The sequence below is a fragment of the Sorex araneus genome, chromosome 2 (assembly GCF_027595985.1).
Source record: "Sorex araneus isolate mSorAra2 chromosome 2, mSorAra2.pri, whole genome shotgun sequence".
Taxonomy (NCBI): Eukaryota; Metazoa; Chordata; class Mammalia; order Eulipotyphla; family Soricidae; genus Sorex; species Sorex araneus.
The window spans coordinates 62545141-62571131 of record NC_073303.1 but is presented as its reverse complement, the minus strand read 5'-3'; the positions used below and the strand labels follow the sequence as shown (position 1 = coordinate 62571131).

The 25991-nt window shown below is 38.4% G+C and overlaps 1 protein-coding gene across 1 annotated transcript in view; it reads right to left on the bottom strand.

Annotated features, from left to right (window-relative positions):
• Positions 1 to 25114, bottom strand: part of MMP16 (matrix metallopeptidase 16) — a 302754-nt gene extending 277640 nt beyond the window's left edge. The window contains exon 1 of the mRNA XM_004602360.2: positions 24983 to 25114. Coding sequence (XP_004602417.1) covers positions 24983 to 25114 — 132 coding nt within the window. The remainder of the gene's footprint in view (positions 1 to 24982) is intronic.
• Positions 25115 to 25991: the final 877 nt, after the last annotated feature.

The window sequence follows — 25991 nt, the reverse complement described above, 5'->3', positions numbered from 1 at the left end:
CGTACTTATAGTCATCGTCCTCTCTGCAGAATGTATGATCAATATTGAATTCTACTTTTCTTTTAACAGCCGAATATTTGGTTGCTTACCCCTGGAATCTAGATCGATCTTCAATCATTTCAGGTAGGAAATTAACAGTGGGGCAAAAACCAATAATGTCTACTCAAAGTCACTCTTGGTGACCACTAACTACAATATAAGAAGTTGAAGAAGACAAAATGGAACTATCATTACACAAAAAAATGATCTGTTTCTAGAGACTAATGAGAAAATACTCAACAAGCTCCTTCAAACAGACTCTCAAGTACAACTATGGAAAACATACTGTATGACTTAAAGGAGCAATTGAAATTAAGCAAATTTTTGTGATAATCTCAATTTCAGAGGAGATTAATCTAGCAAAGAACAGATTTTATAATTCAACCGTTTTGTTTATTGCTGCTCAAATCTAATAAACATGGTAGTTTCTGGAAAGAACTCAGAAAGAATTCTCCAAATCTAAATCTGTTTTCATAAAAACACATGTTGGTTAAAGAAATAAGGTAATTCTAGAAATTATGTAGTAATTTCTTTGGAAAGCATAAGTGAAACAGATGGCAATACATCATTTTTATAGGATATATTTGTCAATGCAGGTGATATTATCAGAAACCCTGTACATTACCATTTCTTTTCCCCTACCAAGACATAAAACAACACCATAATAAGTAAATAAAAGGGAAAAAAGGAAAATCAAACTGTAGATATTTTCCTTGGCTTCATTAAAACATTTTATAATTCTATGTATATTTACATATTTCAGAATTATGCATAAGGTACACTGTTGCAGAAAACTAACCATGGTTTGGGTAAAGTTCCTGAAACATATTCATAGTCCAATATTTTTTCAGATACTCTTAGTCACAAATTCTCAACAATTATTTATTTACCCTTAGAAAATTTCAGCATAATGCTAGAAACAAACAGTAAACAAGAAAATGACTCTAACTAACCTCTCAGTTATCTGAAGTGAAGTGAATCACAATTTCAAACAGTTCTCTTTCACAGTAAAGACAATAACACTTACTCCTATATAGTCTATATAGTTGGTATTATCTTCCTTAAAAATAAAATTCAAAGTAAGTTAATTTCTACAACTAGGAATGATAACCCTATTATTCTAAAATTCAAAAGACAGATCCTCTGAGACTGGAGCGACAGCACAGTGGTTTGCCTTGCACGTGGCCAAACTGGGTTCGATTCACAGCATCCTATATGGTCCCCTGAGCACCGCCAGGAGTAATTCCTGTGTGCAAAGCCAGGAGTAACCCCTGTGCATTGGCCGGGTGTGACCCAAAAAGAAAAAAAAAAGATTCTCAGACCAACAGAATAGAGTTAAATATTGTAACACACATCCTCAAATATATGGTCATCTAATCTTTGATAAGGGAGAAAGAAATATGAAGTGTACCAAGGAAAGCCTCATTAACAAGTGGTGCTGGGAAAAATGGACAGCTACATGCAAAAAAAAAAAAAAAAATGGGCTCAGACCTCTACTTAACACCATGCACAAAAGTCAGATCAAAATGGATTAACACCTCAACATCAGACCAGAATCCATAAGGTACATTGAAGAAAAGGTCAGCAAAACCCTCCACGACATTGAGGCTAAAGTTATCTTCAAAGATTAAATGCCACTAACCAAGCAAGTGGAAACAGAGATAAATAAATGGGACTGTCTTAAACTAAGAAGCTTCTGCGCCTCAAAAGAAACAGTGACCAGAATACAGAGACAGTCTACAAAATGGGAAAGGATATTCACCCAATACCCTTCTGATAAGGAGTTAATATCAAGGATATACAAGGTACTAGCTGAACTCTACAAGAAAAAAATCTATTCCATCAGAAAATGGGGTAATAGGGGCCGGAGCGATAGCACAGCGGGTAGGGCATTTGCCTTGCACGCGGCCGACCTGGGTTCGATCCCCGGCATCCCATATGGTCCCCCAAGCACTGCCAGGAGTAATTCCTGAGTGCAGAACCAGGAGTAACCCCTGAGCATCGCTGGGTGTGACCGAAAAAGCAAAAAAAAAAAAAATGGGGTAATAATATGAACAGAAACTTTATCAAAGAAGAAATTTGAATGGACAAAAGGGACATGAAAAAATGCTCTTCATCACTAATCATCAAGGAGATGCAGATCAAAATAATAAGATATCTCACACCACAAAGACTGGAACAAATACAAAAGAACAAAAGCAACCGGTGTTGGTGTGGATGTGGGGAGAAAGAGGCTCTCCTTCACTATTGGTGGGAATGCCAACTGGAAAACAGTATGGATATTTTTATATTTATTTTTTTATATTTTTATATTTTTACATTATATTTTTATCAGATTGGCTGAGAAATAACTTTGTTTGAGAAATATGGATATTTCTCAAAAAACTAGAAATTGAGCTCCCATTTGACCTAGAAATATTCTGGGAATATACCCTGGGGGCACCAGTCAGACAGCAGAAACACCAAGTGCATCCCTATGTTCATTGCAGCACTCTTCACCATGGCCAGAATCTGGAAACAACCTGTGTGCCCAAGAACAGACGAATGGATAAAGAAACTATGGCACATCTACATAATGGAATATTATGCAGCTGTCAGGAAAAATGAAGTCATGAAATGTGTCTATAAATGGATGGACATGAAGAGTATCATGCTGAGTGAAATGAGTCAGAAGGAAAGGGACAGATATAGAATAACTATATTTATTTACGGAATATATATTCCATAATCAGAACTATTTCATTATATATACATATATATAATAAAAGAGTAATATCCATGGCCAAGGTAAACAGGTGTTAGGAGAGCTGGTCAATGGTTGGAATTAACCACAAGTGTGTGGGGGGCTGAGGGTAGATAGGATAGAGAAGAAACCAGTATGACAATAATAGCTGGGAATGATCACACTTGACAAGATCCGAGGGTTAAAAGTAGGTAAGGGATATTCCTGATAACCTTCCAGTATCAATATTGCAAACTACAATGCCCCAAAAGGGGGAGAGAGAGAGACAGACAGACAGACAGAGACAGAGACAGAGAGAGAGAGAGAGACAGAGAAAAAAGACAAGTGCCTGCCAAAGGGGCAGGCAAGGTGTGGGGTCGGGGGTTGGGGGTGGGGGGTGATAGGAGGGAACCTGGGGACACTGGTGCTGGGAAATGTACACTGGTGGAGGGATGGGTGTTGGAATACTGTATGACTGAAATTCAGTCATGAATGGCTTTGTAATGCTGTAAAAAAATGAACAATAAAACATTTTTAAAAATAAAATAAAGGCCAGCATGTTCATTGTAAATAAATACACTATTACATTACTCAGCCATGGGGTTTCATTAGTATTACTCCATCATCATTATATTTTTATCAGATTGGCTGAGAAATAACTTTGTTCAAAGGATGCACTCTTACATTGCTACCTGTATTGCATCTGATGACCTACATTCCTCTAGCTTGTCTGAAAGTGACCCTCAAGACCGCTTTGGGACATTGTTATAGGCAATATAGAGTATTTCGTCACCACCACCACCACCAGTGGCAGCTACTGAGAGATGGAACGGAACAAAAGTGCCTCAAGAAAGACAAGCCAACATCTGTATATTGAAGAACTGCCTGGCCCGAACTGGGACAACTTCGCTGTGAAAACCAAGAAAGGATGAAACATTCGAACATCCCCCTCAAGGGGAACGAGGAAAAAAATCTCCACCAGCTATTCGGATGAAACACGAAGATGATCTCTTTGAGTGTGGCTCACGCCCAAGTTCCCTGTGAGTCGCCCAAAATTAAAGAACCAATTAGAGAAGAGGAATGAAGAGTCAGTGATGCTCTCATCAGGAGGGTCTTCGTAGAGGCTGACTTGGAGTCTGTCCTGACTTACTATTCTAAGGACTGTGCAGCAGTGGCCTAAGTGTTTTAGAGTAAACGGTACCCAATGCGGGTCCCTAGAGGATGATGTCTAAGACTTTGATAGGGCAAGTTTCTCCACTTTCCTCTGGCCCCAGTTTTCTTGTTTCAAAAGTGAGCATGGTGATATCACTGTGGTGTTAAATTTGGAACCAAGTATGGTAACTATGTCACAGTGCCTGATATATTTGCAAATCACTTGGTACATGATGAGTGTTTTTCAAAGGAAAAAGTCAACTCTATGAAGATGGCAGTTGAAGAAACAGCATTCGGGGTCAACCAAAACTGATGTTCTCTTAAACAGAAGTGAATTCAAGTGCACACAAAGCAAACATCCAGGCCTGTCTAAAGTGGCAGGGAGAAGCCAAAATGATGGATAAATAAAGTATTAGAGGTTGCTAAAATTATACGTCTGACTGTGCAAAGTGACTAGAAGGGAAGAGACAAAGTGAGAAATTCACTTAAAGGTCACCATTAGGAAATGCGGTGGTAAGATCATTTGGCAGCACGTTCATAATAGCCTTAAAACATTTCTATCTTTTTGCCCCCCCTGTTCACCGCCCCCCACACACACACCTCCCGTCTCACATACACACCTCATGTTACAAATAGTGTTAAAAAGGCAAGTCTAACTCACCATCAAAGTACAAACTGGGAGGTAGAAAATGTACTGCTTGTAATTGCCAAATTTACATGTGGAACAAGAGATGAACCAGAGAATTACAGGCCAATAAACCTGAATTCAATTTAGAGAAAGAAATGAGAAACACGTGGAATTGCTCAGATAACAATCCTTGAGGAAATTCTATAATCATGTGTCCCAAAGCCTGATCAATGATTGGGCGCCTTTAAACTCACCTAGGGGGAGGGAAGACAATTCACAATGTAGAATCTCAAATTCTACCACAGATCTCCTGAAAGAGACCTGGAGGAGAGAGAGAATCATCACCTTAGCCAGGTTCCACCAAATGACTCATCTGCACCTCGGAGTAAGAAATCTACAACTCCGTGGCCCATAAAGAACAAGTGACAGTAAGAGGTGATGACTCAAACAAGCTAAGTTCTTTTGACATTACCTCAGCTCAGTGATGACTGGCTCTGTGACTGACTGTACGAAAGATTATTATCTATGTTGCCTTGCAATATCCTATTTCAAATACATGCCTTACATTGTAGAAGTTGGAAAAGCCTTAAATTGAGTGTCAATATGTAAGTAAAATTACTCGTGAATCAATATGTCACACTTTTTTAATATAAAAATTCATAGGTAAATCTGAGAGCATTTCTAACATTCTATTTATGCCTGTAACTTGTTTAGTACTAATTCATTTTTTCCATTTTTAAAAATTTAATCTACTCAGATCACACACTATGTAGGAAATGGTAAAGTAAGAATATCCCATGAGAGAAAAGGTACAATGGGCAGAGGAATAAAGCTGTGCTTATTCCGTAAAAATACCTCTGTAGCTACAAATACATCTGTTCCTAATTTTAAAAGGCTATATTGCAAACAGATTAGTTCATTTTTTATGGCTGACCTCCTCTGTTCATAAAGTGAATACATAATTCTAGCTTTACACTTTTATTTATCCACTTGTATCAATACAAAATTTATAAAGCCATCCAAATTCCAAAGTCTTTAATGCTAATACTATGAACTTTTCATCTCTCTGTGTCACACTGGAAGATGTGTGTTACCATGACTTCATCAAATGAGTCAATCTGAGGAGATTTACATTATTATTACACTGTTTGCAATGTATCTTGTAACAACAACATTTGAAAAAGTTTATAGTTAATCATATCTAAATCATACCTCAGAAACCAGAGTATTCACAGAGTACTATTCACAGAGTAGGTTTTCCTTAACCTATAAAGAAGTCTATAAAGAAGTCTATAACTGATGGCTTATATTATAAACATCAGAACCTGGACACAAACTGTTTTATGGATTTATGACTGTCATGCCTTGTCTATCTTCATATCTAGTTTTGCATACCTTAGATACTAGATACGGACTAGAATGCAGAACTAGAATGCATATGTATACACTTAAAAAATGTATATATTACATTTCTTCCCTAGTAAAATAAATGTAAATGCCAGCCATGTTAGGCAATGCCAAAAACATTCACGTGGAAAAGGTGAATATAATGGAAACCACATGCCAGTGGTATCTCTGGGAAAGAGGGGCCAGTATCTTATGGTACCAAGTTCTGGGCAGAAACAACTAGAGGCCTTCATAAAAAGAAACGATAGGTAAATTCAACTGTACTTCACTCTCAAAACGACTCTAAACTAAGGGGCTGGAAAGACAATATAGCGCGTAAGGCACTTGCCTTACACACAGCCAACCTGGGTTCCATCCCCGGCATCCCATGTGGTCCCCTGAGCTCAGCCCTAGTGATTGCTGAGTGCAGAGCCAGGAGTAACTGCAGAGTGCCCCTGGATGTGGCCCCAAAACAAACAAACAAAAAATAACTACACTACATGAAACTATGTACCAATAATTATCAGGCATAAGGAAACTTCTTCAAGAGAAAATGGAAAAGGAGAAAGGAAGGGAAGACAGAATGAAAGGCACAGGGCCCTTCTCTGCTCTAGTGTCTTTGACCCATCACAGTGGTTATCTGAAGTACCAGTCCACAGGCTGCCATGTTGGTCCTCTGTATAAAAACTTTGAAAACCGCTACCTGATGTTGTCTAAATTCAAAAATTATACTGTTCATTGTGTATTGGTATATGATTTTTGTGTTGGGTGAAACCATGCATCTGGAACAAAGTCTTGAATAAAGTACTCAAAGTCCATGGCAAACTTTACGAACCAATTGGGTTCATTGTTTCAGATAAAAGTCTGGGCCCACCCACCACTATGAAAATGTTACCCCATAAAAAACTACAAGATAAATTAAAAGAAAAAACCCTTGAAAATCAAGAAAGACATAGAAGGAATGTTGAGAGACTATCACATGTCTGTCTCTTGTCCCGCTATTTTTGCTTACCTCACAGTCTCTGTTTAAAGGCAACACTAAAAGATTTTAGAATTTATTATCATGAACAAAGTGACAGGATTTCAATTAATTTATTTAAGGTCAGTGGCTCACATCTGAAAAAAATGTGTCTACATTTCCCCTAAAATTTGAAAATTACCAATTTGAAAATTAATTCATGAAAGATAATATTTCATTTTTCAATGAAATTCCCCAAGTAATATAATATCCCACTGTAAATAATACCCCCCCTCAAAAAAAAAAAAACAGAAGAAGAAAGCAAAAAACCTAAGTTCAATTCTACAGATAGAGAAAAAATTAGGGAATATAAGTAGACTTGACCGGATTAATTAAAATAAAATAAATTCCCAGAAAATCCTAAATAAATTAGAAAAGAAAACTGTATTCTAAGATAAAAGCAGTACTTAAGTCATCATGTTGTACACTGAATTACCAGTGTCAACTATTTACCTTTTCCTGCACCCACGGCTCTCAAAGAGAATGTGGACATCCAGGTTCCTGGACTATGGACCTTGCCCTTTGTCCCTTAGACCAAAGGATGCAGTCCAGGAAAACTGCATGTTTTGGTAAGACTTGTGCTTCATATATATACATATATATATATATACACATATATATACATATGTGTATATATACACACATATTTTTATTTTATAAGGTAGTTCACAATATTTGATTACATTTAATATTCAAACACCAATCCCACCACCATTACGCCTTCCCACCACCATATTTGGAGTGTTTCCATCCCAAGCCCCCAGCCCTGTCCCAAAGCACAACCGAACTAATATATTTTGTATTGTTTGTTATGAAAAAAACCCTGAAAATGCTACATAAAAAGTACCCAGAGAGGAAACAGCATGAAAATTGTTCTATTCTGGCAGGGGCCATTAAGACATTCTTTAGGATATCACTAACGTATTGTTAAAGGTTGAGTGATGTGAACTTTCGTATATATATCTGAAACTATGCATATATGCATAGACTCATGCTTCTAAGACTTCAGAGTAACGGCACATGTGACTTTTTTTTTTCCAGAGCGTTTTTCTTCCTCACCAAGGCAGCATGTTCCCATTTGCCTCCGATCCCAGGAGGAACACACAGAGAAAAGTTACTCTAGACAGGTGACACGAATCAGGTTCCCTGAACAAGTCAAGAATCCATCAAATCATGTCACATGAGTCTCAGGCTACTGTACTTTACAGTTGTTAGCTATCTACTAAACCTTAACTGATATCCAGGAAAAGATACAGAACCAACTTGGGGGGAATTAGAAGATTCTAATTTTAGGGTTACACCGAAAGAACTACATATCGCTAAAATTTAACGGGGAAAAAAATGACTAAAAAGATAGACAGAGAGAACAAAAGTTTTCTAAAAGATAAGTTTTTTTAAAGCCTGACACAAAACTAAAGTCATGCTACAAATCAATACTAAAAAATGGTAAAGTATTTTAGCATGCCCAAATTTTATCAACAAATTTATATTATTAGATATAATAGAGAATTTTTCTTAAATTTTATAGAGTTCTTATAAATAAATAAGATTAAAAAACAACATAATGTTAGGTAAAGGAAGTCTTTGCAACATAAGAAGTAAATGGACTAAATTAAATGTAATGTAAAATATTAATATTAATTTAATTTTCACTGATTAATGGGCTGGAGCAATAGCACAGCAGGTAAGGCGTTTGCCTTGCATGCAGCCAACCCAGGTTCGATTTTTCTGTCCCTCTTGGAGAGCCCGACAAGCTACTGAGAGTATCCTGCCTGCACGGCAGAGCCTGGCAAGGTCCCCAAACCGTAATATCAAAATATGCCAAAAACTGTAATAACAAGTCTCACAATGGAGACGTTACTGGTGTCCACTTGAGCAAATAGATGAACAAGGAGATGACAGTGCTACAGTGCTAGAGTAGGAAAACTTTAAGTACTGGCAGATAAGGATGAAATTAAGCATGCACAAAAATTGCTGATAAACAATGAACTTGATAAATAATTGGATTAGCGATTTGTCAAAATAGACCAAATTAAAAAGACATTTAGTCACAAATTTCAATTCCAAAACGTACTTGCTAGATACAGTCATACAAAATAAGCATTCAGCATTATTTTTTGAAATAGAAACAACCACTGTATAAAGAAATTCACTTGCTCAGCAGCAAAATTATAAGGAAATAAATTATGTTACATTGAAACACATAAGTATAATTTTCTATATGTGATGGTCTCCAAATATAGTTTTTTAAAAAGCATAAATATTATATATAATGTGAGGAAGGAAGGAAGGAAGGAAGGAAGGAAGGAAGGAAGGAAGGAAGGAAGGAAGGAAGGAAGGAAGGAAGGAAGGAAGGAAGGAAGGGAGGGGGGAGGGAGGAAAGAAGGGAGAAAGGGAGAGAGGAGGGGGAGGGGAGAAAAGAGAAGGGAAGGGAGGGAGGAGGAAGGGTATGAGTATAAGTATACTTGTGTTTCTAGAAAAAAACTTTTTAATTGGTTTAGAGGTCACATTTAGTGATAGATTTTACTGCTGTTCCATGCTCAAGGATCACTCCTGATAGGGCTCGAGGGACTATGTGCCACACAGGGGACTGGAAGCCAGCGTGGCTATAAAAAGCAGTGCCTTGCTGCTGTAGTATCTCTCCAGCACCAGTGCCTAGAACACTGCGGAAACTTACTCACATCACAGAGGACAAGAAAACCATGTTAAAAAAAGAAAAAAAGAATGGGACCTGAAGCCTGGAAGCAGATGGCTATTGTCAACCAAGAGATTTACTTCAGTATTGCCACTCTGAATATCTGATGATAGAACACTCATTTTTCCAGTTAAATGTGAAAATGAAAAATGGACTGTTTAATATCCAGACGGCTTCATCTTCTTCCATCCTAAGGAGCTATAAAAGGGATAGGGAGTAGATGTATCAATGAAAGTCTGATGAAACCCTTGTTTGTTTGTTTTCCTGTTTATACAGTGTTAATAAAAAAGATACAGGTGTTAGGAAGAGAAAAAAAATGTATGAAATTCACCACCCTTGAGTAAATTCTTCGTGTATCTTCAATATTGTGTTATAATAAAAGAATTCCTAATTTTACTATATGCTTTTGGACTAGAGCGATAGCACAGTGGGTAGGGTATTTGCCTTGCACATAGCCGACCCAGGTTTGATTCCTTCATCCCTTGCAGAGAGCCCAGCAAGTTACTGAGAGTATCCTACCCGAAGGGCAGAACCTGGCAAGCTACCCGTGGTGTATTCGATATGCCAAAAACAGTAACAACAAGTCTCACAATGGAGACGTTACTGGTACACACGCAAGCAAATCGATGAACAAAAGGATGACAGTGACAGTGACAGTTTTTCAAAAGAAATTCAAATTATGTGATTATTCATTCACTATGAAAGCTATGCATGCTAATGGATAGAAGCGGTGACCCTATATCACCTTTCATCATACCATACCATTCCATTCATCTAGGTCGGCAGCTAAAAGACAGGTTAAAATAATTTAAGATGTCCATTGAAATACAAGGAACATTTTTGTCTTTCCTAAATACAGTCTTGGGAGACTAAATGTTTATCAGTAGTACTGACTGTGCCTGAAGTCACTAATCTAGAACAAGGCTACTTTCTGTTAATATTGCCCTTAGGTTCTGATATCCATCTAGAAAAAACCATGACCACAGTATAAGAACAAAATCCTTAAAACTAATGGGGGAAGGTTAAAGTAGAGGGTGCTGGGGCCCTTGAGGAACAGAGCTGGTTACACAGTGAGGGGTGTGGTATTGAATTATGTGCATGGGAAACCATTATTAGCAGAATTATAAATCACAGAACCACAATCAATAAGAAGGTATTTTAAAAAGGTATTTTGAAAAGCTGACAAATTTTATAATTTATTGTAATGCCAAGCTAAGTAATTATTATATAAATTTCCTATGAGCTAATAAAGATGGAAAACCCTAGTTATATCAGTATACAGAAGAGAGATCACTTTTAAAAAATACATATTTCCAAGCTACTCACCAGTTTTCCATTAATTACTAAGATAAATATCATCGTTGGGTATCAGAAGTTAAATATTTCAAGTAGGTTCACAGAATAACATGTAACATTAATACCATATTTTCACATAGTAAAATTCAAATTAGTTTGGGGGAAAAACAATTACTTAAATGGATTAGAAAATATCAGTTCAACTACACTAACAACCATGAGTGGGAATGGCATAACCCACTAAATCTCTCTTTGCATTTCTAGTATGTGATCTACTTATTTCATGACAATGTTTAGTTCATGTAATCAAGTGGTGACCGAGGTATAATTCTATCTCATCATAAAGTTATGATTTACTATGAGACAGATACAAATCTATTGAAAAAAAAAACTTGTACAACAAATTATGTTCACATGTTCACATATTTAATGTATCCTTATATATAAAATTTAACCATATGTTCAGGCAAAAAAGAGAAAAAGATCAATTAGACTTCCCATAAATTTATCCTCCAGCAAATATAAATTAGGCCTACACATTTTAGACACAAATACTTCAACTAAAAGGTACAAAAAAAAAAATGGAAGCTGATCCTTTCTTGGCTTACTTGTATTCCTGGGCCAAGTCTTAGCAATTTATAAGTCACTTAATGGATTTTTCAGGAGTAATTGCAATATTGAGCTTTTTGCCTGCCTTACATACATCAGTGTCCAACTTTAATGTAAGATAAAACATCCTTTGATTATAATTATGAAAGGTACTTTGAAACTAAGTAGGGAATGTTACTTTAAGGGCATAGAGAATTAGTATGTGGTAATAATGATGAAGACTAGAGGAGCACTAAGAAAAGGCAGAAGAGTGAGGAAGAAAGGAAAATTTAAGTATTTTGATGAAGACAAAATTAAAAAGATCTTGCTGTACACCTATATATGAGAAGAAAAGAAAGAATTGCTTGGCTGTTAAAGTAGTGGTTCTCAAAATATAGTCAAGGATCCTCTCTCTCAGTTGGTCAAAACTATGTTTAAAAGCTGGTATTTGCCTTGTACTTTGATTTGCTTAAAATTGACGAAAATTACAATTGAATTTACCAGACATGAATGCTCTGTAGTTAGTGTGAGTGATGAACAAATAAAACTAGCTTTTCATTGAGATAGCAATTATTTAAATCAAATTTGCAATTTCACTCTTCTTGTACAGTTAATCCTTAATAAATATTTAATTAATTTGAACTATGAATTTATTCTTTTGAAATGAATATGTACATTTTTTGAAGCACTTAGGTTTCAGAATCTGGTTAAATCGTGCATCAGTTAAGGTGCTTGCCTTGCATATGCCGAACCAGGTTCAACTCCTAGCACTTCATATGGTTGAAGAGTTTGAGTATTTCAAGCACTATTGGGTACTGATGATGTTTCCTTTCAGCTACTGTATGCACGGAAATGTTTTCCCCTTGGGCTTGAGTACAGCAGGTATGGTGTCTGCTTTGTACATATCTATCCAGTCCCATCCGCAGCATGACATGTATGTATGTGTGTGATATAAACATATTCATTCCTAAGTAGATATATACTACATATATATGTATGTATATATGTATGTATATATATTCATTCCAGATATCTACCTATAGATAGATATATAGATAGATAGGTAGGTAGATGATAGATAGATAGATAGATGATAGATAAAGTGCCCTAAGTTCTGGAATAAATCTTCACTGAGGATAAAATTCCAAGTGCCATTACTTTTCTTTATTTTGGCATTGTCAGGCTTTTTCCTAAGACTTCTTATTTTCCTTGTTTAAAACAAATATTTCATCCTTACATATATTTTTAAGTTTAATGCTGTTCTTATATATGTGAAGTGCATTTTATTCCCTAATGCTTTCATTATTTTTCCATCTTTAACTATTGAGTGATTTAATTAATGTATGCCTTAGTGCAGATTCCTTCATGAAGTTTATGCTTGTCGTTCACTAAGTTTCTTGGATGCGAGTATATATATATTTTCAAACAAAATAGGAAATACTTGTTGCTATTACATCGGATAATAGTCTGATTCCCTCCCACTTCAGACACTCATATACAACATGTACTCTCCCGGCAAGCTACCGAGAGTATGGAGCCCGAGCAGCAGAGCCTGGCAAGCTACCCGTGCGTATTCATATTAGATATGCCAAAAACAGTAACAATAAGTCTCTCAATGAGAGATGTTACTGGTGCCTGCTTAAACAAATCGATGAGCAATGGGATGACAGTGACAGTGACAGTGACTAGTCCAGTAGAAGTTGTCCAATGCCTTGGTGAAGTTACAATCAATTGTTAAAATAGGTGTATTCCCTGATCCACTGTGGATAGCTTCTACTGATGATTTTCTGATTTTGCTTTATTTTGTTTTGTTTTTCAGGGGAATACACGTTGTTTTAGTCACAATAATTCACAATTTGCCAGTGCTATCAAAGATAGTCTGATTCACACATTTCCAGACTGCACCCACACCAGTGTGCCTGTTTCCCTCAGACACTGCCTCAGGGTCCTTCCCTCACCTACTCACCCCTCCTATGCTGCTTCACCGCCCCACCCCCTCTCCCCACATCCCAGTGCCCTGGTTTGCTCCGTTCTATAGACCAGTTCTTAAATTCTGTTCCTCTTGGCCATTTGAGTTTCCTTAGTATCGGTTTTTAATACACACACACACAAACACACACACACACACACACAAACACACAAGAGATATTATTCTGCATCGATCCCTTCTTTTTTTTATGGCTGGAGGAACCAGTTGGGATGGGAGATGCATGCTGAAAGTAGATAATGGACCAAACATGATGACCTCTCAGTGTCTGCATTGCAAGCCATAATGCCCAAAAATGAGAGAGTATGGGGAATATTGTCTGCCATAGAGGCAGGGGGAGGGTAGGAAACGGGGGGGGGGTATACCAGGGATATTGGTGGTGGGGAATGTGCACTGGTGGAGGGATGGGTGTTTGATCATTGTGAAATTGTAACCTAAACATGAAAGTTTGTAACTATCTCACGGTGATTCAATAGAATTTAAAAAAAAAAAGTTCACATCCATTGAAAACATAAAATTCTGAAAATATTTCCTGGAAAACCATCTATCCCTTCTAACTTCACTCAGCAGGATATCTTCCAGTTCAATCCCCACAATGGCAAATTGAATGATTTTTTTTTCACCCAAACAGCTGAGTAGTATTCCATCTTGTTTATATACCTGAGTTTCTTTAGCCAGTCATCTGTTCTTGGACATTTTAGTTGTCTTCATTTTCTGGATACTGTGAATAGTGCTGCAATTAACAGACACACAAAAATCTTTTCTAGGTAGCTTTGGGGCCACTGGAGTAGCTACACAAAAGTGGAGTTGCTGGGTTATATGGAAGCTCAATTCCTAGGGGGTTTTTGTTGTTGTTTGTTTGTTTTTAAGAAGGGTTCACATTGCTTTCCAAAAAAAGTTGAACCAGTCAACAGACAATTACATCAGCAATGGATGAGGGTTCCTTCTCCCCACATCATACAAACACTGGTTGCTTTATCTCTGTAACATGTGCCACTCTCACTGATGTCAGGTGACGATTCAATGCTATTCTAATGATCAATGATGTGGAGCATTTTCCAAAAATATGCCTCTTGGTCAACTGTATGTTTTCAAGTTAACTATTTTTTTTTCCTCCAAGAAGTAAAACTTGATATAAATTTCAGTGCATACTATATTTTCTACATCTTAATTTGTAATTACTTTTCATTCTCTCCCTACTTCACTTTTTTACATATAAAAATACAATTACAATACTCCAATCTGCTTATTCTAACATGTGCCATTTCTGAGTCAGTCTAGATAGAGCAACTTGTCTACGTATGATTTTTTTTTCCTTATTTCTCCACATGCTTTTTTTATTGGATGCCAGCCATTGTGAATTTTAAGCTACTGGGTGCCAGATTATCTTTTCTATTTCTACAATTCTTACTGAATTTTACTGTAAAGTAGTGAGGTCAGACTCTTTCAGGTTGTTTGTCTTTTCAATTAAAAAAAGCAGCTTTCAGGTTTCAGTCCAGGGCTTATTGTTTCCCACTACTGACACTTTCCCCAAGTCCTCTGACTGATGGTGTTTCCCACTGGGACTGATTCGAAACGTCCTGTTGCCTGTTCTTGGAGCATGGACACTAAGCATTATCCGCTTATTTTTCTGGTCTTTTCCCAGCCCACCGTCATTATGTCACAGAAATGTTCAGGATTGCTTTCAGCTGAATATTAAATGGGAAGTCTGCAGATCTCTGGGGTTTTTAATCAATCCACATCCCTCTTCTCCAGTTGTCTGTCTGAATGCCCTGGTCACGGTGGGGTCCCCATATTCCCAGCTCCTGCCCCTTCATTCAGGGCTGCTGTCAGAGTCAACAAGATTTTAACTTCCCTTAAAGTCACTTAAAAAGTCTCGAAGGTGGTAAACTGAGTCAATAATGCTGCTCACTTTCTTTGTTTCATCTCTCAAGTGTGATTAGCTTTCATTACCCGATGCTCAGTGATGATGTCAGAACCAATATTTTATTATAATTTTGGTTGATTTTAGAAAAAAAAAATTGGGGAGAGAGAGTTAATGAGATGTCTGTTTCCCCCACATGGCCCCTGATCACTTGCCTTTTGATATTACTCTCACCCTGGAGCTGGTTATTAGTATCTCTCTTTTACACATGAAGAAATGGGCATAAATGATCTCATTCTAGATATCTGAGTTGAACTATTAGCGGTACATGACTTCCAAGCATACATCCCAAAGTCCTTGCACATGGCTATTGTATATACAGCTTCTGGAGAAATCGGGATAGTTAAATGGACATTTCCAGTGAGAGATGCATACAACCAGCCCCACCCTCACCTTCCTTGAGTGGCTGAGAAACAGCCCTCTTTTGAAATGCTAATCCTGAGCCAATTGAGTCCTGCATTCTATGGACAGCCATAGTCTGAAGGACTGAAGAAGCTTGCTTGTGTTAGTCGATGCCAGCATGAAGTTCCCAAGACCTCCAGAGCCAAAGTTCACGCCTATTCCAAAACAGAAGACTGAGGCAACTAATGCATCTTTACAACGACCCATTTCAGAAAAACTATCATTGTATCCAACGTCAATATATATATTCGAAATAGAGAATTGGGAAGAGATTTGGGGTGCAGGCAGCTGTGCTCAGGGTTCACTCCTGACAGGTTTAATCCTGACAGTGCTCAACAATCCCTCCTCCGAGGGCCTGGGGACCATAGGCAGTGCTGGGATCAAACCAGGCTGGATACCCCGACTGCGTCTGTGAAAGGCAGGTGCCCTACCCACTGTACCATCTCTCTTGAACAGAAAAAATTTCATCAGTTTTCTTGTGACTTTTATCCAGTCAGTCTTATATATGAAAATAAACTCTGGAAACTGTAATACATCGAAGACAGGAGCCTCAGACATACCCACTGGTATTTGGGCAAAAGGTTAGGTGCTTGTCTTGCACTCACTGACCTGGTTTTGATCCCCAGTATCCCACATGGTCGTTGAATCCATCAGGACTGAACTCTGAGTACAGAGCCAGGAGTAAGCCCTGAGCACAGCCAAGTGTGCCCAGTGTGGCTCAGAAACCAAAGGGATTAAAAAAAAAAAAAAAAAAAACCACCAACCAACCAACATGAGAACTGCCAAGCAATTGTTTAAAGAGAGGATAAATGCACAGACATTAAAAATCTAAACCAAATTCAAATATTTAATGCCTATAAACAATGAGAAGCTATTAACACATGGCATGAATTTGACTGTGCAAGTTACCATGGAAAAAATACATCCACTGACATCACTGAGTCTGACTGTGCATCAGGCACTTGCCCACATTCCACTGACATCACTGCAGGTGCATGCAATTTGGGGACATGAAATAAGGTTCATAAACGTATCTCACTTCCCTCTTAAAGGGATAGTTTATTACCCCTGATCTTCAGCGTGACTAAAACAAATACTGCAAAGTTCCTTTGTGATGAGTAACTTATTTGGGTTGACATGGTCACTGGAACACATCATTCTAAAGACTATCTCTTCCAAGCGCATCTGTCTGTCAGATCATGGTTAACTTCATGTATTCATATTTTACTTAACTGAAAATTTGAGTAACACTAGTGAGAAGGCAATGACATCTTAATTAAATGTGGCCTGGCCAATGCATTAAATGTTGGCGTGCCTTTTGTGTATCCCTTTCATGTGCTGGTCACATAATCTGCTCCACTGAGAACATGTGGGCTGCAGTTAAAGACACAAACACTATTTCACGCTTTTTGTGTGTGGCTCACTTGTGACCAGTTGTTTTTTCAAGGACTAGGCAAAGCTGTATATAAGAAAAGTCTTTCATTAAAAATATATATTTATTCCATAGCATTCAATAGTGAATAGAAAAAAATTAAATTACTGTAGTCTCAGCAGTGTTCTTGATTTTGTTTGGGGGGGCCACACCCCTTAGTGCTCAGGATTTATTCTTGGCTCTGTTCTCTGAGATCACTCCTAGAGGAATCGGGGTAATCTACGGGATCCCAGGAATGGAACCCAGACTTAAAGCATGCAAAGCAAGTGCTCTGCTCACTATACTATCACTCTGGTCCCCAGCCTCACTAGTTTTAAATTGGATTCTGTTACACATAATCACATTTATCTGACTTTAATCAGCAAGACTACAAGGATTTCATTTGGCATTTCAGTTAAAATGAAAACACCAAAAGCACTTACAGTCACTATAATGGATAACGTCTGACCTGCTCCACATATAAAAGCAAGGGATGTACATGATATAATATAAAATTATTTGTCATACTCTCCTGTCTAGAATAACTCTCTTCCCAGGAGTGTTTCATTTTTCCCCTCAGTTCATCAAGTATGTAATCACTTGTGCCAAGTGGCTCGCAGTAAACACAGTTTACATGTTAAATTGTGAATCATATGTTCATAGATTTCACTGAGCTCTCTGTGATTGTCTATGATTTATTTTAAGACATCTGGTTGAACCAGTGTTTGATTTGAAACCACTTGGTATAAAAGATACCACTTCCACGCCATTGGCATCCTAAAACAGCTCAATAGCTCCCTCTAGCAGCCTTTTATATACTACACCACAAGTCACCTTAAATCAGAGGCCTGGGGGCAATACTTATTGCTAACTTCCTTCTGTGACTCCTCAAGGTAACCACTCATCGAAAGCCAAGAATACACAACTCCGAATCGTCATGGCAAAGCACTAAGGCCAAGCACATCCATTTGGAATATTAAATGACGAGAAGCACAACAGAAGAGGCTACCTCAAAACATGAATACCTCAAAATCTATACATAATTTTCCCAAGGACAAAACAATGAATGCAACATAAGCCGTCATCAACAAAGTATTACTAAGTATCTTAGTCTTCTAAGGTAGAATGTTTTTGTAGACCAAGTAAGCTATACATTTCATAAAAACAAATGTTAATTTTCACATTTAAAATTTAATGGGTTACATAAACAAACCATATTCCTTACCAAGTAAGGTACCAAAACTATTTTCCATAAATAGGAAAAGGAACAAAACAGTATCAGTACTTAATTTTACCAAAAAATACATGAAAATTTAGATGGGTGACAGATTTGAATTTTGAGACCCTGCTTCCAAAATAACTTTTTTACTTTATTCCAACTTGCCTATGGTGATGAAAGTGCCACTTGTATTATATGCTATTATATGCTTATATTATATGCTATACAAGCATATAATAACAAAATAACATTAAACCATGTTTCTAACATTAAAATTTTAACTTTGTTACCCTGGCCAAAAATTGATTTTAAAATTATATACAGTTTGCTGCCAGTGATCTTCTTACTCAGCAGAAGATTAGGATTATTTTGAAAATACTGCGTCACTACAGATGATAACAAATATGACACTTGCTGTATATTAGGTATTTCCTCATGAGATAGATTTTAGTTTGAACTACCTTCATGACCAAGAATATTTACAAGACAAGTATTTATTTCCACTCCCTCTGGCTATATAAATAGGAGCTTAAACATAAATAAAATCAAATTTCAAATTTGGAAATGAGCTATAGTTTAGCTCGTCTCATTTTTGCAGACAGAGGCATTAAAAACATAACCATAACTTTTGTTCAAGAAAAAAACAATATTGTACCAGAATTAGTTAGATTGTATCATTTCACCCACTGTTCCATTATACAGTACCATTCCCAATATTATATAGATATGAAGGACATAGTTGTTTCTTCAATAAACTTTTCACTATAAAAAAGTTTAATCCATTTCTGCCCATTTTTATTCTCTCCTACTAATATTCTGAATTTGAATGTGGGCTATATCATAGAGCTGGGTAAATTATATGCTGAATCTTACTCCTACTGTAGAAATGAAGCATTTGGACCTTGGACTTCAGCCAATTAAAATAAACAGGCTCTCTGAATCATAAAGTCCTATTTATTATCCATGATATTAGAAAAGATGAACAGATTTCAGCAAATTCAGTCTTGGAAAAAAGGGTGTGAGTTGAACTTAACATTCTATGATAGTAACAGATGACAAGACAAAATGTGAAAATCACATTCCCAAACTAAACTGTCTAAGAAAAACCCCACTAGCGGAATATATAAAGATGTCAAATGTGTTGATTTTCAATACATTAGTTTTTTTTTTACGAAACTGGTATCAAAACAAAATCTTTCTAGACCAACTGGTATTCCCTTATTTGATAGACTTTTACATAATTAGAGGAATCCTTGTCCATAGAGTTGAACAACTATTAATGACATTTAAAAGGTAATGGATTTACCCACATGAAAGAATCTAACTAATAGGTTATAGGTACATGCACTCATTTAAAAATTAAGACAACCCTGAGGTAAGAACTATAATTAAAAGAGCTGGGATTAGATTACCAGAGACTCAGCTTCCAAAACTCAGCTCTGGAAACTGAGATCATTATACTACTATACCTATATCTATATAGGTATGTATGTATGTATGTATGTATGTATATATTATGACTTAACAGTAAAATTTATGTGTATAATTACATTCACAAATATTTCATTTAAGAAATTTATATTTTTAGATATTTAATTTAATAAATTTAAGATTTAATAAATCTTCATGGAAAGTAATTGCAATATAGCTATTTCTACTTGAAATATATACATATACATATATATGTTTTGGGGTAAGAAATTTGCTGAAGGCACATAAGAAATAAGTACTTCTCTTTTGACAATGGGTAAGCCTAACTAATGGATTTACATATTCAATGGCTTTTTTCCCTCCCAGTTCCAAAATTATTCCAAGTGGCATTTACTAAACATTCTGCAGAGGTACACTTTGAATAGCTGGAGTAGGTCAATTAATGCATTTAATTTCCATGAAACAATGAGTTCATCCAGTTACAAATAAATGATATCACTAAACAAGAACGTTGAAATTTTCTTCTGATAATAACCTGAAAGAGCACAATAATAAAAACTGAAAAATTTAGGACTGTTACTTTAAAAACCAAACTCAAGAGATATAAAAACTAAACCCAGCTCTTTCCTTCCTTGAGAGAAAAAAAGAGGTTGAAAGAAATGACAGCTGCGTTGAAGAGGGTGGTCTGCGATGGTCATCCTCTTTGGATTGCATACGTGGGTAGCAAGAGACTATCCTTCATTTGAGCACATCTCAGCTCTAAGAGTTTCTTGAATTCCCCTAGGCGTGGGCAACCCGACCAAGCAACTGTGAACAGAGGAAGGCATGAGGTGTGGTCCATGGAGCTGAGACGCCTGGTCCTATTCAGCACTCAGGTTTCGTGGCCAGCGTTGAAGTCCTCAGTCCACTGGGGATGGCTGACAGAGCTCAGAATCTCGAAGGAACTTAAATGTTTCTGAGTCAGCCAGGCAGTCATCCCCTTGACTGATAGGATGGTGGTTTCTGGGATGTGCTTACGGAGCTCTCCTTACTCAGGGAGACTGACCAGATCATGAGGTCACAATCTGTCCACGAGAAGCTGAGGTAAAACATGTTCCCAGAAAAATGATCTGCAAACTGGCCCCGGGACAGAATTGTAAAATCTATAAAATATGGTCTTTGAGTTCTGAAATGCATCACAACCAACTGCTGCCAAATATATAAACAAGATAACAATGCTGCTGGTGAGTCTAACGAGGGTGAATAATCAATTGGGATCAATTAAAGAAAAGATATTGCAAGAAAAAGACATAAAATGGTTGTACTCTTCATTCAAAGTATTCATCATAAAATACCCACTGAAATTCTGAAACTCTTTTCTGCCTTTAATGCAAATAACAAAAATCAATCATTGTTTAACCAAGCTTTTTGGTGACAAGAATGATGCTCTTCTTATGACTTTATGTATTATACATATTTTTATTTCACTATTAAAGAATTCTCATTGCAAAATTGTGTGGAAAGCAATAAAACTATGCTGTTCATTAATTTAACATAAGACAAGATATCAAAGCTAACAAAGTTTACTATCATGAAGTATAATGTAGTTCAAATTTCACAAAAGAAATGCAGTAAAACAGAGCAAAATGAAGGAGAGAGGAGGGACCAAGAAAGATCATTCAAAATAATACAAATTACCACTGAAACAAGAAAGTCAGTCTAGAGATTAAATACTTTTGCAAGTATAGCTATTACAACCTGATTCTCTCAGTAACGTAGCTTGCATTGGCCAATCAACATTACTGATTCAGACTGTGCTCCAATAGTATCAATCTCTGATTTTTAGTGAAGATTAGCAATGGACATCCTTTGCACTATGCGATTGAATATATATACTGGAAGACCCAGTTCCTAAAAAGAGGGACAAACCTCTAAAGAAATGTACACTGAGAATTTAGCGTAGAAGTATTTCACCTGAACTATATACGGAGAAAAATGTATGGCATTGCTTTCACTATAGTACTGCTGGCACAGACTGACCCTTTCTTAGCGCCAAATGATGTTCCTTTGCTTCTATAAACAAAACAAACATGGGCAGAGACATAGAACAGCAGGCAAAGCACTTTCCTTGCACACTGATCCAGATTCTATTTTTCAGTGTCACATATGGTACCCTAAGTGCTACCAAGAGTAATCCCTAAGCACAGAGCCAGGAGTAAATGCCAAACACCACCGGGCGGGCGGGTGTGGCCCCAAACCCAAACAAACCAAATGCTGTCTTTTCTTTCTTTTCTCTGGAACTCGCTTCAATCAGCATATCTCTTGCTCTGATCTCGAAAAATGTCAAGTGCTGAAAATAACAGACATTTTCTTCATATTTTTGTCTAAGGATATCAGACAGGAAAGAGTTAACGTGAATACTTCTAAGCACTCACCATCCTCTGGGGAGAAACAGGCTTTCTAAACCTTAAGTTAGAGGATGAATAAGGAAAGGGGGTCTGGTCAGTTGTGGATAAATCATTGTAATCTCAGTTGACTGCCTAAAAAGCACCTCTAAGAAGCTTCCTTCCAACTATAATAACTTGGTGTGCATGCTAGAAAAAAAAAAATGAATGCTCATAGGAGCATCATGCATGATTGATAGCATTACTGTTTCAAGTCTGTCCTTGAGAGTCAATCAACTCAATCATTCCCAGTGTATGTTTTGAAACCAATTATGAGGAACACAATGTAAGTGCCTTTGCTAGAGAAGGAAGATGTGATGGACCATTCTTGACATTAGTGCTTCCTATAAAAAAAAAAAAAACCCTAGTAAAAATGAATGAGGCAGACATTCATATTAAAAAAAAAAACATACTTTTACCCCATGTTTTTAATAGCAGGTTGAACTGTTATGGTTAAACACTAGTGGAAGAAGTATTTACATTGTCCTAAGGAAATGCTCAAGAGCTTTTCAAAAACACCTTTGACAATAATATAAACTATGAAGTATAATCCATTCAAACTCATTACAAATTCTCCTCTGAATCAAATGTGTCTTATCTTTCCTGTTTAAACCTTCCTGTCCTGCAATATATAGAGGTCGAATAACTTAGATGCTCTAAAAATTACCAAGTAACATCTTCCCATGAACTATTTTTATATGTATCATACTGAAGTGACAAAGAAAATTCAAAAATATTTTTCTTAGAGTTGTAACTTTTTCTTGCAAAGAATCTTAAGTGACCAAGGATATCACATTAAGAAGAAAAACAAAATGTTTACTGAGCCCCTAGAAGGAAATCAAATAATCAAAGCATTGCTACTACCTAATAATCTCTGAAGTCAATTATAGTATGTTCCCAAAGAAGTTAGCTATCAACACAGGCTCTTATTTCCTCTTCACTTGGACCAAGATTAAACCAAGCGCTTACTTGAACACCCCCCCCTCAACCCACGGCATCTCACCGACACCAACACCAACACCAGCACACCAATCGGAAGCAATAGGCCCTTCAATTTATAACATCAGAAGTAACAACTCCCTACTTGGATTGCTCGTCTAGACACTACATTTTTCTTCTTTCCAATATTAAATTTTCTCTTGAGTTAAATGTTAGGAAGAACAAAATTCATCTCTAGTATCTAATTCCAAAATTTCAGCCTTTGACAGCATGTAATGTCAACTTTCAAACCTTTCCACCTTTTTTTTTTTAATTCAGAAAAAGTAATGTTGTATTTGGCAAAGGGTTAAGCACTTTGGGTTTTTTTTGGGGGGGGGTGGTCTTGAAGAATATAATCAGGCTTAACATCTGCAAAATTCTTGAAATCTTTGGATAATAGTTCTTTTTTCCAACAATTCTGTTTCTCCACCCACCATCACTTCCATTACATGGAGTCCTGAGAATGGTTTATATAAACAGAGTTATATTCAGAATGTGCCCTCACACATGGCATGTATTATGCATACTTTGGACATAAATCTGCTACATGAAACATATTCAAATATAATGCAACAGGTCCTGCTATTGTGTAAACACACATTCCCAACAAAATGACAGTATGCTTTAAAGGATTCACAGTATTTGAAAAATCCACTTCAGTCTTAATCAGAATTCTTTCGAGGTGTCAGGAGACTGATGGACTCATCCAAAGGAGCAGACTCTACTAAGAAAAACCTCTGAGGGTCTGTGCATTTCTCTGTGCCCATGATAAACTGGTGGCAGAGCCCAGGTGTACACGCTGCCATGGATTTATTACACAGCCCTGGCTTTAGTGAGGAGTTGATGACAGGAAGACTACTTTGGCAGAGGTCTGACAAGTACTTATCCTTAAGTTCCCTTTTGCTTTGCGTCTGTCTCTTCCCAACGCTATCAAAGTTAAGCACACAACAGTGTAACAACCCCCCCCCCATTTGTCATGGGTGTGTAAATTCAAATTAAAAACACACCTCAGAACTATTACGTTTATTTTCACTTGGCGGGGGAGGGGAAAAGACAGTTCAAAAGAGATGGATTTCACGTCCTCTGTGAAGCCAGATCTAGTTACGGTGTATTAAGTTCTGTCTAACCGACAAAGAGACCATCTCGTCAGTGTTTTATCACAGTGTCATTAAACACGCCGAGCATTCCCACGCTCTCCTCTGGATGCTTTGATTTTTTAACTCCTTTGTTAGGTACAAAACAAGGAAAGATTTCAAGAACAATACTAAGGCGGCACAGGATGGCAAGCGATTGATTCTGCACCCCCCACCCCACCCCCAGCAGTTTATTCATCCCAAACTCCAGCAGCTCTGGTGGAACCCCACGTTTGCTCTGTGGGAGGACTTCACCTCTTCCCCCCCCCCAAAAAAAAAAAGCATGAACTGGCTACAATTGTGTCTCCTGAGCGCGCAGCATCCTGCTTTGTGCTGCCGGGGATAACGGATTCCCACCTCACGCGCATCCATCACCTCCGACACAGGGAAACTAAACTAGGACCTCGGCGGCAGGAAAGGAAACAATGTGCCGGGCGGCCGGCGGCTCCCTGCGACGCGGATCCCCGGACTCCGACTCCAGGAAAAAAAAAAAATGTTGCACAGCACAGCCCAGGCTGGGGGGAAGGCAGAAAGCGCTCCAGACTCTTACCTCCACATTGAAATACTGCTCCGTTCCGCAGACGGTAGCGCAGACAATCCAGATCAGGGTGTGCAGGAGGAAGAGCCCCGAGTGATGCACGAAATCCAACCGTCTTGCAGTGCAGGGTGCGAGTAAGATCATAGTGAACTGCGCTTCAGCGGATGGACGAGCTCCCCTCGGTCGCTTCCCCTCTCCCTCCCTCCCTGCTTCCTTTCGAAAAAAAGTGCCGGGGTGGGGAAGGCGCCCGCAGGTTCACCCGCCGCCGGGAAGGGGTGGAGACGGCTCCCCGCCGAGCCGCGGCCGCTGGCATGGACCGTCCCCCGGGCCCGTCGCCCCCGCGGCTCCCGCTGCCAGCGCCCGCCCGCGTCCTCCAACGCCGCCGCCGGCTTGTGCGGGCAGGGCCTGGGCCGCTCCTGGCGCGGGGCTCCGCTGCTCCTGCCCTCCCCGCCTCGCCCCTCCACAGCTTCATCCGTGATCTACATAACTCCTCCTTCCCGGCCCGCGCCGCGCACACGCGCGCGCGCACACGCCTCAGCCGCGCGCGCGCACGCACACACGCACACACAGACACACGCACAGACACACACACATACCTACACATATGCACACACATGCACACACACAGATATACAACGCACGCGCGCGCACACTGCACAGGAGCCCAAGACCCTCCTAGACTGCGCGCGAGCACACACACATACACACACACACACACATACACGCACATACATATACACGCACACGCGCACACACTGCACACGAGCTCAGGGCCCTCCTGGGCCCACGCGCTCGCGCACACATACACACACATATAAACGCACGCGCGTACGCGCGCACGCACACACATGCACACACATATGGACGCACGCGCGCACACACGCTGCACACGCGCCCACGCCCCTCCTCGCACACACGCACACACAGCTGCGTCCATACCTCCGCGCACGCGCGCGCACAGCTGCACGGCAGCCCCCGACCATCTGGGGCCGGGAGAGGCACAGACCCCCGGGGGAGCAGC